Below are 15,163 nucleotides of genomic sequence, written 5' to 3' on the forward strand. Positions count from 1 at the left end.
AGATCGGATCGCACCTGGAGTTCCTAGGCTCCTGCTGCTACCTCCAACTAGGGTCACCACTGGGGCCCCTCTTACCTCTATTATTGTCTTTGTCATGACCTCACCACATTGCTGTGCAGGCCTTGGGACTGGGCTCCTGCAGGAGGAACCCTAGGAATGAGGGGCAGGAGTGCAGTCTTACCACTGGGCCCTGGAAGTCTGTCCATATGCATAGGATTGTATGTAGCTGGAGAGGGCTCCCATCTTTGCATACCCTGCCAAGGGCTGTGACCTAGTCAGTGGAGGTGAAGTTAGGTTAGGGCTAGGCATACCAGAGAAGCTGTCCAGTGGAATCATACAGGGGCATACAGGGAGCTGGGTTTGAGATGCCTATAGACTGCAGATTAGAAGACAGAGCTGGGCTAGGAGATTTGGCTGTTCTCAGCTTTTCTGTGGCATCTTGCCAGCCTCAGATGCTGTTGTGTCTCATGGGAAGCCTGCTCCCAGACTATTTCCATACTTGGAAATGGCTAGGATTTAAGCTTATGCTCCTCTAGCCCTCTTCTCTGCGTGACTCCCACGTACAAGTGGCTTTCTATGATCAGGGCATTTCGGGGCACCTGTGGAGAGGAGGCTGATGGAACGTGAATAGCAAAGAATTCCCTCCCGATAGTTGTCGTCTGCTGCCTGACTTATTGGCCACTAGGGGGCGGGCTGGCACCAGGCCTGGCCCTCAGCTCCAGCAAAGACCCCAGGGAACAGCATGCTACCCAGCAGCCAGCTCAGGGTATCTATCACCCATGGCTCCTGGAAAACTTCCTGATTTCTGGGGTTGGAGCATGTTCCTCCTTGCTTTCCCACAGGGTCGTGGCTCTCCAGCAGACCCGCCCCCATTACAATCAGTGGTGACTGGGTGTGGGAGTCTATGTAAAAAACAAAACAAAACAAAACAAAACAAAAACCCAGGCTCAGCAGGTCCAGCACCTTGTTCCAAGTGGGGACCTGGAGGGGCCCAGAAAAAAGAGACTGACTGGGTGGAGGTAGCAGGGCTCACCCCAGACCAAGCAGTGCCTTACCTGGACGTTGAGACTCAGTTTAGGGAGCCTACATCACACTCCACCTCTCACAACCCTCTCTTGGAAGCAGGGTGGTGAGGATTCTTCAAGGTTCAGGGTGTAGGTGCATGAAAGGAGGAGGGTCCCTCACCATCCCTCTGACATCTGCAAAGGGCAGGGTTTGCCATGCATGCCTGCCAGGGTGTTAACCCTGTGTCCACCCCTGCGGGCTTGCAGGGTAGTGGCTGCAGTGGAATGGGCTAGCCTGCTTGCCATCGAGGAGGACTGCATGTTTGGGTGCCTGCTGAATACCTCTCCCTCATTCAACCTCACAGCCTCGCCACACTCGGGAAACTGCCTAAATCCAAGTTGCACACGGGAGCCTAGGCAGCAGCAGGAATCCATTGAATGGGATGGAAAAGTAGGCAGCGAGCTTTCCTGGGGTCCCTAGGGCTCTTCTCTGCTTAGGTTCCTCCTAGGCTGTCTCTTATCGGCTTGTACTGAGCCACCCCTCCCGTCCCGAACATCCACATCTGGATGAGTTCCAGCTGAGCCCTCCTAAGGAATGAGATCATCCTGGTAGTTAGACTCACCTTGGACCAGGGCTGTGTGCAGAACCCTCATAACTCTAAGACTGGGGTCTCTTTACAACCTGGGGGAAGCAGAATCTCAGGGTTGGGACCTGGGGTATAGTGTCCTTCCTCCCCACATGGGAGAGTCTGCCCCTTCCAGGATGGAGATGTCTTTCAGGCCGGGTGCTAGGGGGTGCTACATGCTGCCGAGGCTTGTCCAGGGTAACGTGTGCCAGAGGTTCCTCCGTCCCACTCAGCACTCCACACAGCTACAGTGTTTTTAGATTTATTTTATTTTAGATCATTTATTTCCATGTAGAGGTTCAGGTAGAAAAATAAATGGAGCGAGTACAAAATCAGAGGGGATGGAGGAGTCCTGTCTGTCCCCCACCTTCCATGCTGGGGAGCAGGCCAAACCTTCCTGTTCTGGGGCAGGCACTGTGGTATGTCATCAGCTCTTGGTGCCCTCCATGACCCAGCCCCCCAGTCTTAGCATCTGGTGCCTCCATCACGGCCAAGGAGGAAGCCATGGGGTCCCTGGGACGGGGCGAGGAAAATACCAAGCAGCGTGTTACAGGCCAAGAACGGTAAGAGCGAGGAGGCCCAGGCTCATTGCCAGGCCCAGGGTGGCACTGCTGAACAGGGCACGCGCAGGCGCAGCGCTGCCACGTGCAGGTCCCTCGTTGTACAGCTTCTCGTTGCACAGGTCACCCTGGCAACATTGTGTGACCCAGGAACCGCTGCTGATCTGGCCCTGCTGGCTGTGGTTGGAAGTGCACGAGTCTGCACAGTCTTTCTTCACCAGGTTCCCAGTCAGAGTGTCCACTGCACACAGGAGAGGAAAAGGGCAACAGGCCTGGCTTACCACGCACCCTGGCTCCCACACAGCATTCTCCACTCTAGACAGACCGTCATCATCACCATGACTGACCCACCCCCAGTTAACATGCCTAGGGCTGCTCTCTCTCGGCCCTGAGGGCCTTGGACTGAGACTCACCTGTGGCGACAGTTTTGCAATAGTTGGAGCTGGCTGGGCAGGTCTGAGGTTGCTTACAGTTAGTGCTGCTACTGCACACGTGGCATCGGAGTGCCCAGGCTGGAGGATGAGGCGTCAGAGAGTCAGTCAAATAAAGGTCCTTGCTATGACAGAGCCTTCTCCCATCTGTTACCCTACTCCAGGCCTAGACCCCACAAGGCTCATGTCTTGGGTTTAGCTCAGAGGGTGTCTGGATATCCCTCGGAGCCCTAGAGAGGGTGTTCTATCCTAAGCCACCTCTGGGAAGAGGTGAGGAAGCAGAGGGAGTACAGAGTGGAGAGGGCCCTTCTCCGAGGACTTCAGGATGTTCCTGGTCTTTGCTGCCCTCCACCTCAAAGGTCTGAATTCCTGAAGAGCCTGGAGGAAGAGGGACTTGGCCAGCCCAGGGCCATCCAGGACAGATGTGAGGTGGGGATGGCGGTAGGGGGATCCTCTTAAATAGCTCCAACCCTCCTCCCTCTCAAAACACCCCCAGTTCTAAGGGTCAGTGCTAAAATTCCCTGATTGTGAAATACTGCGTTTTTATGATTTCACCGAGTTAAGATGTGAAAGTCATTTTGTTTTCAATTCCAAGAGGCAAGCATCCCTCAAAACCAGTGTTCCCTAAGCCTGAATTCCAGTTTCCAGTATTTGATGACCTTCTGCCAGGCATGGGCTACCGGAGGCTGAGGGTCCAGTATCTAGACAAAGTTACCCACCCCTTCCCAGCCCCCAGGTGCAGCCTCTCACCTGGGCTGGTGGCCCCAGCCAAGGCAAGGAGGAGGAGCAGAGCCGTCTTCATCCTAAGTATCGTCTGGAAGCAGTGGGGGCTCTTCCTCTCCCCAGACCTTATAGATGGGGCAGGAGGAGCTGTGGGAGGAGTGAGGGCAGGCCAGCCAGCAGCATGCAAATCGGGGCCCACCCCACCCTTCTGGCCCAAGCCCAGAAGCCCAGAACAGCTTTGCTTCCTGCCACCTGAAAGGACTGAGGTTCCTAACCCCCTCACCTCTGGGGCCTCCCTGAGCAGGGTTGGCTGTGGATAGAAGTCTTCTAGGTGGTCCCAATTCCCGCTCCAGGACACCAGATGCTGTTGAGTCTCCATTTCCCTCACGGTTGTCTCTGGCTCTCAGTTCCTTGTTGATTACCTGCCTGTTCCTGGGTCACATTGTCATAGATTTTCCACTTCTGTGTTACCCTCCTTGCTGCCTACCACTGGGTAGTTGCCTCCAGCTACAGCCCATGCTGGCTATCTCGATACCCACAGGTCGGAAGGCACAGAGCTTACATTCCTCTCTGCTCTGAGCTCAGCTCTGGGTTGATCCAGTGGGACCTTGGAGCAAGGAACCCCAGGGAAGCAAATAGTCCTTGCAGACGATGTGGAGGCGACTGTGGGGTGCGGGGGGAGGGGAGGGAGGAGAGGGTCTATGTGTGTACTGGGTATAACCAGGTTAGGGCTATGGAGACCCTAGATCATGGGAGCTTGGCCATCCCAGGAAACTGGGCATCGGGGCACAGGGTAGGACAGGTTCAACTGAGGAGCAGCAGGCTGTGGGGGCCTCTCATTGCTGCAGAGATAGGAGTTTCCCTCCACTTCATCCTCCCTCCACTTGGGTCTCAGGCTCCATTCTCATCAAATCCCCACGCCGGACCCTCACACAATGGTAACGAGAACTGTCAATCTCCCGCCTCTCTGCCTTGCTCCCCTGTGGCTGAGAACATCTCAGGGCGGACGCCAAGGCCCTAGGCAGGTGCTGATGAAGGTCTCTGTCACGCAGTCGGAACCCCACCCTTGTTCTGTTTGTATGCATAGGAGACATTTTTTTTTTGCCGTGACTCTAGTTCTTAGCAGAAAGGTAACTGTCCCCCTAGCTGCTGGTTCTGTCTACTCATCTAGGGGTAGTGTGAGTGGGCCCTATAGAGTCCTCCTTCTGCCCCTGTCCTGGGGGGTCCAGGCTATTAGCCATGGGCTGGACACAGACAGAGACCAGTCCTGGGCCTATCCCACCGCTATCGGTGCAAAGCAGATAGACAAGCACCAACAAGGATGGGCAGGTCAGGACCTGCTTCAGGGAGGGTTGGCCTGGGCCAGGCTGAAGTTCTTGAAGCCCTATAGACCTTGGGCCTCCCCTCTCTGCTTTCCCCTGGGCTAGCTCTCTCCTGAGCTGAATCAAGGGGAGGCAAAGCCAGGACTGGATCAAACACCCTGAGGACTTCCATGTGGTTCTCCTGGAGGTGAATTTTAGATTTGGCAGGACCTGGAATCTGGGAGGGGCTTGGATAGGAGCCCCTGAAGAAGGCCCATCTCTGTCCCATGCTGTCCCCTGTTTTTGCTAGACAGTGCCTGGCTCCCTGGGATTTGCCTAGGACAGCTGGAATGTCACAGGAAAGGCCTGAAATTCAGGGTCCTGGCCTTCTTGGAAAGGCCCACCCACCTCCAGGGCCTCTCTGAATACATCAGATACAGGGAGAATGGGTGGGTGGAGGTTAGGGAGTGTGATTTCCAGCCTAGGGAGCAGAACGTAGGTCTCCATGACAGGGTGGTGATGGTGGAGTTGGCAGGTGGTGGGAAGATGACTCATTGGGAGAGGTATGGAAACTTCTGGAAAAACAGGTTTGGAGCTACCTATGGGCTTGATAGAGTTGTGGGGTCTGGGCATGAAGGGAAGAATAGAAGTGGGGGTCTGGGCCTGAGTTTGAGAGCAATGTACGAAAGGCTTCACACACACACACACCCAGGGTAGGAGGAGGCATCTGCATGTTGGCATGCCCCCAGGGACCTCAGGCTTCATGGTGGCCATCGATCTTGGAGCTGGAGGCTGTAGGAGGTCCATGGTGGGGTCCATGGTGAGGTCCATGGTGAGAAGGTCCTTTGTCCTTGGCAGGATTGCTAGGAGGATGTGTCAGTCACCTATCCCCAGCTGGGTCCCAGCAGAAGTGTAAAACATACTAAGTTTACCCTTAGAAGAATGTGTGATTCTGGCAGCAGGAGCTCTTGGGGCTCGGGGGCAGTCAGCAAGGGTCTTGTTGGAGGTGGCCAGGTTAGGATATGAAGGCAAGCCAAGATAAAGTGAGCACAGGAGCCATCACGTCCCTTATATCTGCCTTTTGTACCTCTTCTGCAGACAGTCACTGCTTTGAGAGCACGGATCCTTCCAGCCCTTGTTCATAGCTACCTTTGAGATGCTGACAGAAGAATATTGCCCAGGAAGTGGAATAAAGGGACACAGGGCAGAGAATGCTGTCTCTCTGTCCTGCCCGCTTCCTGACCTCAGCAAGCTGGCCAGGAAGTTGAGGGACAAGCCTGGACCTCTGTCTGGAGCAGAGGTCTCCCTGCTCTTGTCCCTCCCCCTTGCATTCATGTCTGTGACACAGAGATCAGGAGAGTGTGAGAGGCCCAGAGGGGAAGCCATATGAGTGAGCACAGGCACAGTGTAATACCTCAGCCCTTCTGAAAGCTCAGCCCTGGGTCCTCTCCAGACCTGAAGAAGGCACTCAGTAGGCAGGTTATATCCCTAGGCTGAAGGTGTCCAAACACCTTGGGGTATAAGGATAGGCACACCCCAGGGCCTCCTAAAGCTACCCTGTATTTCAAAGCCCTTCACTTACTCATTCCTAATATTTTAGAAGGACCTACTGTACTCCAGTCACTACTGGTATAAGGGACACTGAGGGAGGAGAGAGACAGGGCCGGTGCCACAGACTAGTAGGAGAGAGAGGACACAGATAACTCATTGCTGTGAGGAATGCACTGCATGAGTGTGACTAGAGAGGGGGTGAGGTGCCCTGAGGCACTATAGGAGGACTGACCTAAGTAGACTTGTCTAAGCTGGGACCTGAGGGTAGGTAGCCATCAGCCGGTGGAGAGGATACCAGACCAGGACAGCAGAGCCTCAGCTTCCCATGCCACACCCTGGTTCTATCTCCTCTTCTGCAAAGCCATGTAAATGCTCTGTGAGTCAGGCAATGGAGAGAGGGTTGTTTCCCTGAGGCCTGTTCTGTCTTTAATCACACAGGTAGAGCCTCAGATGACACAGAGATGGGCAGAACCTCGGTCATCATCACTCAGGAAGAGGAGCCGTAGCTGGGCCTGGCCTCTGGGCCTGGGGCTCTTCCTCCACACCCCTTTCTTCTAGCACAAGAGTAACCTTTACACATGGAGCCACAAATCTAGACATGGGTATTGCTCATCTGCTGTCTGGCACCTGGCATAGCCCGCCACACCTTAAATTATTCCCTGGGACCCTGGCCACCAGTAGCAATTCTCTAAAAGCACCTTCTCCTATCAATCATCAATCAACCATCCACTCACGATCCATTTATCCATATACTCATTCATTCACCCATCCACTTGTCCATCACCTGTTTACTATCTATCCACTTATCATGTATCATTCTATCATCTATCTATCCCTGTCCATCCATCCATCCATCCATCCATCCATCACAGCATCCACCCATACATCAATCCGAGCATCCAGCCATCCACCCATGTATGCATCCATTATATATACAACCACTTATCTTCCCATCCTACCATTCATCCATCCACTCATTCATCCATCCACCTATCCTTTACCCACTTATCAAACTACCCATTTATCCACCCTTCCATTCATTTACCCTCCCATGCATCTACCTATCCATCCATCTACTTACCTACTTGAGGGAGACCAGCTCCATCTTGTTCCCCCAATGTACTCTTGAGCAGGGAGAAATGAGGAATTTGTAGATAGAAGTATATATATAGAGAGACAGAAAACAGGATAGCCTCGGGAGGGCCTAGGTCCAAACCAATCAGTCCCTTCTGTCTCTACTAAGGGGCTTTCTAAAGGAATGCCAAGGGGTGGAGCAAAAGACCTCCCCCCAGCACGGCCAAGTGTAGACCATCCCAAACACCTGGTAACCTTGCTCATGGTCAAGCCATCCCCTAATGCAGCTTTGCTGTGTAAAGCAAGCTCAGATCTCACTAGAAAACCTTTCTGGGCTCCCACATGTCCCTCCTCTTAATTTTTTAAAGAGCCCCTGAGGCCCCACAGAATAGACTGAGCTCTGTTTTAGGTCATTCTCTATAATTATTTCTTCCATTACCCGTCATGGCGATATGCTTTCCATCAAGCACACTCTATCTTAGGCTGGAAGCTATCAAGAGAAAATTGTCCATCCTTAACTCTCAGCCTCTGATAGAAGGGAGTATTGAGCTTAACTCAGCTCTGGCCCAGGTTCCTATTGAGCTTACTGAAATGAATGATAAATGGCACTGGTTGTGGCACAAAAAGGTCACAAGTCATGAGTCATGGCTGCCTAGTAGCAGACAACTTTATTAGGAGGAAGAAGGGGGGGTACAAGAGAACCAGGCCTGGGAAAGGAGCACATGCAAGGAGAGGGAAAGATGGTTGGGAAGAGACAGAGCAGAAGAGAGAGAGAGAGAGAGAGAGAGAGAGGTCTAAGTCATGGCTCTTTAAGGGTTCCTGGTGAACATGCACAGGTGGGCTTACAGAGCTACACCATGCATGCGCTGATTATGTGACCACGCCATGCACATAATGACATAAGATGCAAGACCCTTTGCTTAACTCTTGAACTGCACATAGGCAGTCATGTAGCTGGAGTGAGGGCAGAATTCTAACACTTACAACCTCCAAAGTGATCTCTATAGCTGCTACACCTCCCAGTACAGGAGTAGAGGATGATAGAAATGGCATTTAATTTTTGGAATGGGTCTTAAGATGTCCATAACAATTTTAGCTGTGCCAATCCCCTTTTCAACTAAAACTCTTGATGCAAACTGCATCCAATAAACTATATCCAACTTAAAGGTTCCCTTAGCTTTTTACCAAACTCTGGTTCATTAACCTTAACATAATTCTGGTATAAACATCCCCATACATATTTACAACTCTCTTAACTATTATCACTATACATATTTACACTTCTTGTAAGCTTTCAATAAACATTTAGACTTACATTCAACATTTACACTTCTCACAAACTCACATTCAACATATACTTATTTATATTTCTTACAAGCTTATATTCTTAAGGAGCCATTTAAGAAGAACTATTAGAAAGACTCTCTAAGCTCTATAGGACTACCTTAGCACATATACTTCCTAGAACTATTAGAAAGACTCACACAATATCTACCCTAATATAAACTTGCATTCTATATGACTACTTTCTTAAAACTATTAGAGAGACTCTCTTAACAACACAGGAAGTACACAAATCATTTCTAAAGTTCAGAGTTTATAGTCAGCTTTGATATCATTCTGAAAGTTCTTCTGACAGTTGGAAACAAGAGCCAAATTCATCAATGGCTCTCTCAAACCTGGGATTTAGTGAGTGTTGTTGCTAAACAGTACTTTATGCACTCTATTAAGAGCTATCTCAGTTTACAGCAAACTCAAAAAGGAAGAAAAGAGATGAGAAGAAAAACCTCCTAAGGAATATTCTGTTCCCGAGTTGCTCAGCTGGCAGCTCAGCAGACAATTTCCCATCAGGAGAAGATAATTGTCTAAGTCAGAGTGGGGTTCCAGACCTGCAGCTTTCAGTAGGTTCCTCTGTGTACCAAAAACATTGCTGAAACTTCATCCCAGACTCATCAGCAGTCTGGAAGCCTCCTTATTATCCTACTCTCCCCAGACTGTGAGATGGAACCTTAATATCAGGAAAATTGGTTTAGCTGCTTTTCATTTCAGTTCCACACTCAACACCAAACTCAGACAACTTTCCCCCTTCTTAATTTTTTTAAAGCTGTATTTGCCATGAGTTTTTTAAACAATGCTGATATTTCTGATAGATTTTAATTAGCCCAATATTTCTGGCAAGATGATTTGTTCACTAAAACTGCTACTATTCAAAGGAGTCAGGAACATAGATGTTGTTTCATGAAGCACATTCTTCATTAGCTTACGCAGAGGAAGAACATTTTCTTGATTTAGTATTTTCACTTCATTCACTAGCTTCTCACAAACATCAGGGAATTCACTAAGCAAGCATTCTGATTTAGCATTGTTTTCTTATAGAGAACTTTCACGTGAAGCGACTCTATTTTGTGATATAGCTAAATTTTTTGGAGTTTGAGCCCCATCTATAAAGCAGTCATCCTTTTGAATGCCAGTTTCCTTGTCTCCCTATGAGATTTTCAAAGGATTCATTCATTTCAGGCCGTTTGTTCAAGAGGCAAAGAACTGTTTTATTTGCCCATAAATTTCTTCATATCTAAAACAATGTTCAATGTATGGACTGCTTTCCCTTGCTTTTTTAAGGATTTTAAAGTGGCTTGTTGACAAACAGTATTAGCATTTTAATTATCTTAGAGGCAAGCTGTTTGTTTGGTCTTAGTTCTCAAGAGATAAGGCTAAGCTTTTTAGCATTGCTTTGAAAAGAAACTTCATTCTGAGCTGAAAAAAGTTTCTGGACAGTATTGCCATCTTGAGCTGAAAAACTACCTTTTCCAGAATGCATTTCTCTATATTGAGCTACCTTTCAGACTCCATTTCCCATAGTTCCTTTCAGGTCTGCCATTTCCATTTCCCTTTACATAGCCAAAGACGAGTTTCTGCTTTCAGCATGGGAAGTTTGAACTGAGCTTTTTGCTTTTTCATCACAGGAGATTGGGAGATTTCTGTTCTCCCTGAGCTGGCATTGCTAGGTGTTTTCCCTTGCTGACACTGTTCCTGGAGCTGCTTGTGCCCTCCCAATCATGCAGGCAGGTCCCTCCATGCCCAAAGCAAAATTCCCTAGGGGCTTTCTCATCTGCCCCAGCCAGTCAATGAAAAGAAATGAAAGCACTTAAAACAGAGCTTTCCCACAGATCCATCAGAGAGACTCCCTCCCAGTCAGCTCCCAGTTTAGTCTCAGCTCATCTCCTCTCCCCTGGAAACAGCCCCTGATGTGGTGACTTTCTCTGCATCTGAAGGTAGGGACTTCTCTCCCCATAGAAACAAACGTTTTTGAGAAAAGCCCCTTTCCTGATAGAAGAGAGAGCTTTTCTCCTGGATAGTTGTCATGGCTTAACTCCTCCCCCAGCTATAAAGTCCCTGACACCACAGATGCTCACAGCCAAGAGGCTCGGCTTTACTGCCTCCTCTGAGCCAGCAGTTCCCTGCCCCACTCAGCTCTCTGTGGTTCCCTGCCTGCACTCTCCCAAGCATTTATGGCTAAGTTCTATCTAACCTCAGGGGATTCTGACTGCTGCTTTTCCTGGCTAGGAGGGATGTTTTGCCCTGTTTCAAGAGGTCTTTCTGTTTTTTCTTGGAGTGAACCACAGTGAATTCCCGCATTCTTCCAGGTAAATCTAATTTTGCCCTTACTGAAAGAGAAAAACTGAGAAAGTTGGTTCTAAAAGGATTTTTAGTTTTTTAGAGAGAGATTACTAAGTTTTTTTCCAAGAAAGCTTTCAGCTTTAGAGAGAAAGACTACCAAGTTTTCCCAAGACTTCTGTTCTCTAAACTTTTTGACTTCATAGTCAAGAGGAAACTAATTCTCCATCTGTATCTGCCTCAGGGGAAATCTCTTTTCTCTGCTACTTGGACTTAGCATTCTAGCTGTCCCCAGGCCAAAAACTTCTATAGGAATCTTTTCTGCCCATTAAGCTCAAAGAAGATAGATTTTCTTCCCAGTTTGCATTATAGCCCCATAGTTAGAAAATTAAGGACCCAGTTTCTCTCTCTTGTAGCTTATTTTATTCCTAATTTTTTTTACACTATATTCCTTATTTTTTCATAGATAGAATTTTAAGAGAGAGAGAGAGACCTAGATAGAGAAAAAAATCTATGCTGCAGCCTTACTAGAGCATCTTCCAGCTCCTCATTCTTCCTCCTGAGAATACACACACACACACACACACACACACACACACACACACACACACACACACACACACCTTTACTTTCCCTACAAAAATGGACTAGTCCAACTGCTCCCCACAGGGCTTTTTCCCCAAGCTTTCACCAAATACTCTGGGTCCCTGTTTCTGGCACCATTTGAGGGAGACCAGCTCCCTCTTATTCCCTCCGGGTACTCTAGAGCAGGAAGACATGAGGAATTTGTAGATAGAAGTATATATATAGAGAGAGAGACAGTTAGAAAACACAGGATAGCCCTGAGAGGGCCTGGGTCCAAACCAATCAGCCCCTTCTGTCTCTACTAAAGAGCTTTTTAAAGGAATGCCAAGCGGTGGAGCAAAAGACCTCCCCCAGCACATCCAAGTGCAGACCATCCCAAACATCTGGTGACCTTGCTCATGGTCAAGCCATCCCCTAATGCAGCTCTGCTGTGTAAAGCAAGCTCAGATCTCACTAGAAAACCTTTGTGGGCTCCCACACCTACTCACCCATCCATCCATTCACTCATCCACCCATCTTCTACATATCCATCTGTTCATCCACCCACCCATCCACCCATCCATCCATCCATCCATTCATCCATTCATCCATCCATCTGTCTGTCCATCCATCTGTCCATCCACTCATCTGTACATGCATACCATAAATATGATTTGCAGAGTACCAGCCACGTTCATGTCTCCATGCTAGACAAATAGGAATACAGATGCATACTAGGCAGAGTCCTGATATGACAGAGCTCAGATTTTCAGGACACCATTCAGTTATAACAGAAAACTAAATTTTGAGACATCAAGTATGAACAAGGCCTATGAAGACAATTAGGTTAGGGCAGCAGGTGGAGTGATGGAGGCTGTGCTAGACTGAGTGGTCCAGGAATCATATCCAGTGGGCCAGATTTTGTTAACAATGAGGAGAGACTTGTGATGAGTTCAGTTGTAGGGTAAGGGAGTTACTCATGACTCCAGGATGGGTGATTACATTGAGTGCTTGCCAGTTTCTCACCTGTACCCCAACCGCAGGGTGAGCCCTTGACGATCCCTGTGATACTCCCAGAGTCTTTGAGTGAGTTCCTACCTCACCCAGGAGCCCCTCCTCTATGACTCAGTGTAGACTTGCTCACAGTGGAGTCCCACAAGGACAGTGGAAGTGAGGTCTCAGCCTGTCCCAGGAAAGGGCTACTTGATCTGCAGCAGCATCTCTGCCTTCCCGACCTCGTCCCTAGCCTGTGCTCTCCACTGACATGCTCTGCTGCAGGGAGAATAGAAGCTACCCTGACAAGAGAAAGCTGAGCTGGCCAAGGGTGGGAGTCCAAGTCGGCAAGGCTGAGGGTGACAGCTCGGGGGGGCCTGTGATACACAGGTCACGTGGGGGATGGGAGAGGACTTGAGGAGAGAATCGCCAGTCCTACCCTAGAGGGAAAGGGATGACTCACACACTGCTGCCTTATTGTCATCAGTGCTACCCTTGGAGCAGGTGGCTGTCCTCATGTGGCATGACTGGAGTGGAAGGCTGGGCTCCACTCCTTCATCCTTAGGTGGCAAGGCTGTATTGCTTGAGAGGAGTTTGCATGGTGCTGTTTTCTTCTCTGGGTGTGGAGACAGCCCCAGGGCAGGGAGGAGGGTCCCAAACTGCCCTGTCAGGGAGCTTCACTACCACAATCCTACAAGCTTAAGAGATCAAGAGGCGTGTTGTCTGTACCCAGAGTTACATAAGAGCAAGGAATGGGTCGGTCCTTGGGGTGCAGAGACACCAGTGCCCAGAGTAGGGGATGCACCATGCAAGGTCAGACGGCCAGCTAGGCAGATGCAAAGGACACAAACAGCACTGACTTCATTCCAGAACTCTCCATTGGCTGTCACAAGGGGCTTAACCCCAGAGCCAGCCTTCCATTTCTGGCTCCACTATGAGTTCTTATTGTAACCTGAGCCCTGGGGAGTTCCAGATGCTTCTGCCCCACTCACCCGCTGTTGTGCTGGGGAGCCAGGGCCTCAATGGTGCCAACAGTGACACTCCCTTGTGTGCATCAACCTCCTCCATCTACACCATCTCCAGACCCTAGGGACATACGCAGCTGTCTCTACCTCTCAGCCAACCCCATGTCTCCCAAGCTGGGGAGGACTGTGGCTACATCCCCAGCTCTACCATCTTTCCCTCACTCCTTTCCTAGAGCCAAGGCCCTGGCCCCAAACATTGCTGGATGGAGTTCCTCTCCTGTTGACCTAGTGCTCTTAAGGTCAAGCCCAGTCTCCCTTACCCTGCCCATGAATAGTGCCTGGGCTGGCCACTCCACTTTCTGCTCACTGTTTCCCTTTCCTGACACTTTCTTTTCTCCTGCAGCCCCTCAAGCCACCTCCAAGCCTTGCACGTGCTCTGCTACCGTGGGTCAGGAGCTCTGATGCTTTCCCACGGCGGTCTGCATCACTCTCACCCTGCAGGCCTGTTCCTTCCTCTGCTTCGGCAACCCCTGACATGGATTTGCAGCTTTGATGGGAGTTGCCATCTTTTGCCACAGGGCAGGGATGAGTCTGGTGTCATGAAGGGATCCAAATGTAGCAGGAGGCCTGTTTTCAGGAGGCTCCCCGAGTGTGCTCACTCCAGACCTGTGGGCACCCTGAGGAGTGGACAGAGCTCAGGCTGCCTACACCATCTACCTCCCCAGGAACCATAAAGGTTGGTTGGGGGCCCTCTAGAAAGTTCCGCGCACAACCACTCCCTCCTCTGAGACTAAGAAGGATTCTTGGCTTGGTAACAACCTGTTCCCCTGCCCTACCCAGCTTTTGAGAGCAGAACCCTGGGATGAGACACTTATAGCCACGCAATGAGGACTGGCTGCCATGAAGGGTGAGGCCCATCTGGTTAGATGACAGGAAAGCTGGTCAGACAGGAGAACGTTCCATGTCCCTGGATGGCTGCCCCTCACAGCCCTAGACCTCCAGACTCTGTAGAAGTAGGTTGGCCACTCAAGGAAGGCATACGAAGAGGTTCAGGGGACGAGGTATGTCCAGGTTCCGGTGAGGGGGTTGCTCAGCACCCTCAGCTCACTCAGTGTGCTCATCCTTTCCTACCTTCTTGTCCTCTACAGCTGCAGGTGGGTGATAAGGTGGGCTCCATCTCCACCGCCCTCGTGTGCTGTTCCCAAGTGCCCAGTGCATACTTCTGACTTGAGCAGTCTTTGAGGGCATGTACGGCAGGGCACTTGAGTCTAGACACTAGGGGACTGTGGCTCTGTGAAGCTAGGAGGTGTCTTCAGGGATGTGTGAAGACACACAGGGAAGTAGAGGGGCTCTGGGGGTAGGTGGGAGGTAACAAGCAGAGAATGAGTGGGTGTGTCCTGGCCGGTTGCCTAGGGATACAGCAGATGAGGGAAAGGAGATTGAGCTCTGTTTCTGGACTATGGGTGCAATGTGATTAGATACTCTAAGCTCTGGCTGCCTTGACCTCCTTACCATGATGAACTGGACCTTGAGCTGGTAGCCAAAGTAAACTCTATCTCCAGCTGCTCTTGTCAGGGTGTTTTATTACAGCAACAGGAAAAACCATCAGGGGCGAGGAACAGAACTCTCCAGAGTTGAAGGGCTCTGGCTTTACCCTTCGGGAAGAAGCCCAGAGGAGATGTGGCATTGGGTGGCCTCAGAGTCCTGGCGATTGTCCATAAGGATGAGGGTTTCCTATGCTACCAACCAGGGGTAT

General features: G+C 50.2%; 1 protein-coding gene across 1 annotated transcript; it reads right to left on the reverse strand.

Annotated features, from left to right (window-relative positions):
• Nucleotides 1–2,130: 2,130 nt before the first annotated feature.
• Nucleotides 2,131–3,426, reverse strand: Ly6d (lymphocyte antigen 6 family member D). Its single transcript, XM_052747436.1, has 3 exons — nucleotides 3,372–3,426; nucleotides 2,604–2,702; nucleotides 2,131–2,431 (listed from the first exon to the last, which is right to left on the reverse strand). The coding sequence occupies exons 1-3, from the start codon at nucleotides 3,421–3,423 to the stop codon at nucleotides 2,178–2,180; spliced, it is 405 nt and encodes a 134-aa protein (XP_052603396.1). The 5' UTR covers nucleotides 3,424–3,426; the 3' UTR covers nucleotides 2,131–2,177.
• Nucleotides 3,427–15,163: the final 11,737 nt, after the last annotated feature.

This window comes from Peromyscus californicus, unplaced genomic scaffold (genome assembly GCF_007827085.1).
Source record: "Peromyscus californicus insignis strain IS unplaced genomic scaffold, ASM782708v3 Scaffold_20__1_contigs__length_68692818, whole genome shotgun sequence".
Classification (NCBI taxonomy): domain Eukaryota; kingdom Metazoa; phylum Chordata; class Mammalia; order Rodentia; family Cricetidae; genus Peromyscus; species Peromyscus californicus.

Bases quoted from the DNA above. Each gene is read 5' to 3' on its own strand.
- Ly6d (XM_052747436.1), bottom strand. From the start codon at position 3,423: ATGAAGACGGCTCTGCTCCTCCTCCTTGCCTTGGCTGGGGCCACCAGC. The intron at 2,703-3,371 runs GTGAGAGGCTGC...CTCATCCTCCAG, and splicing joins GGCTGGGGCCACCAGCCCAG to CCTGGGCACTCCGATGCCAC. The intron at 2,432-2,603 runs GTGAGTCTCAGT...TCCTGTGTGCAG, and splicing joins TTGCAAAACTGTCGCCACAG to TGGACACTCTGACTGGGAAC.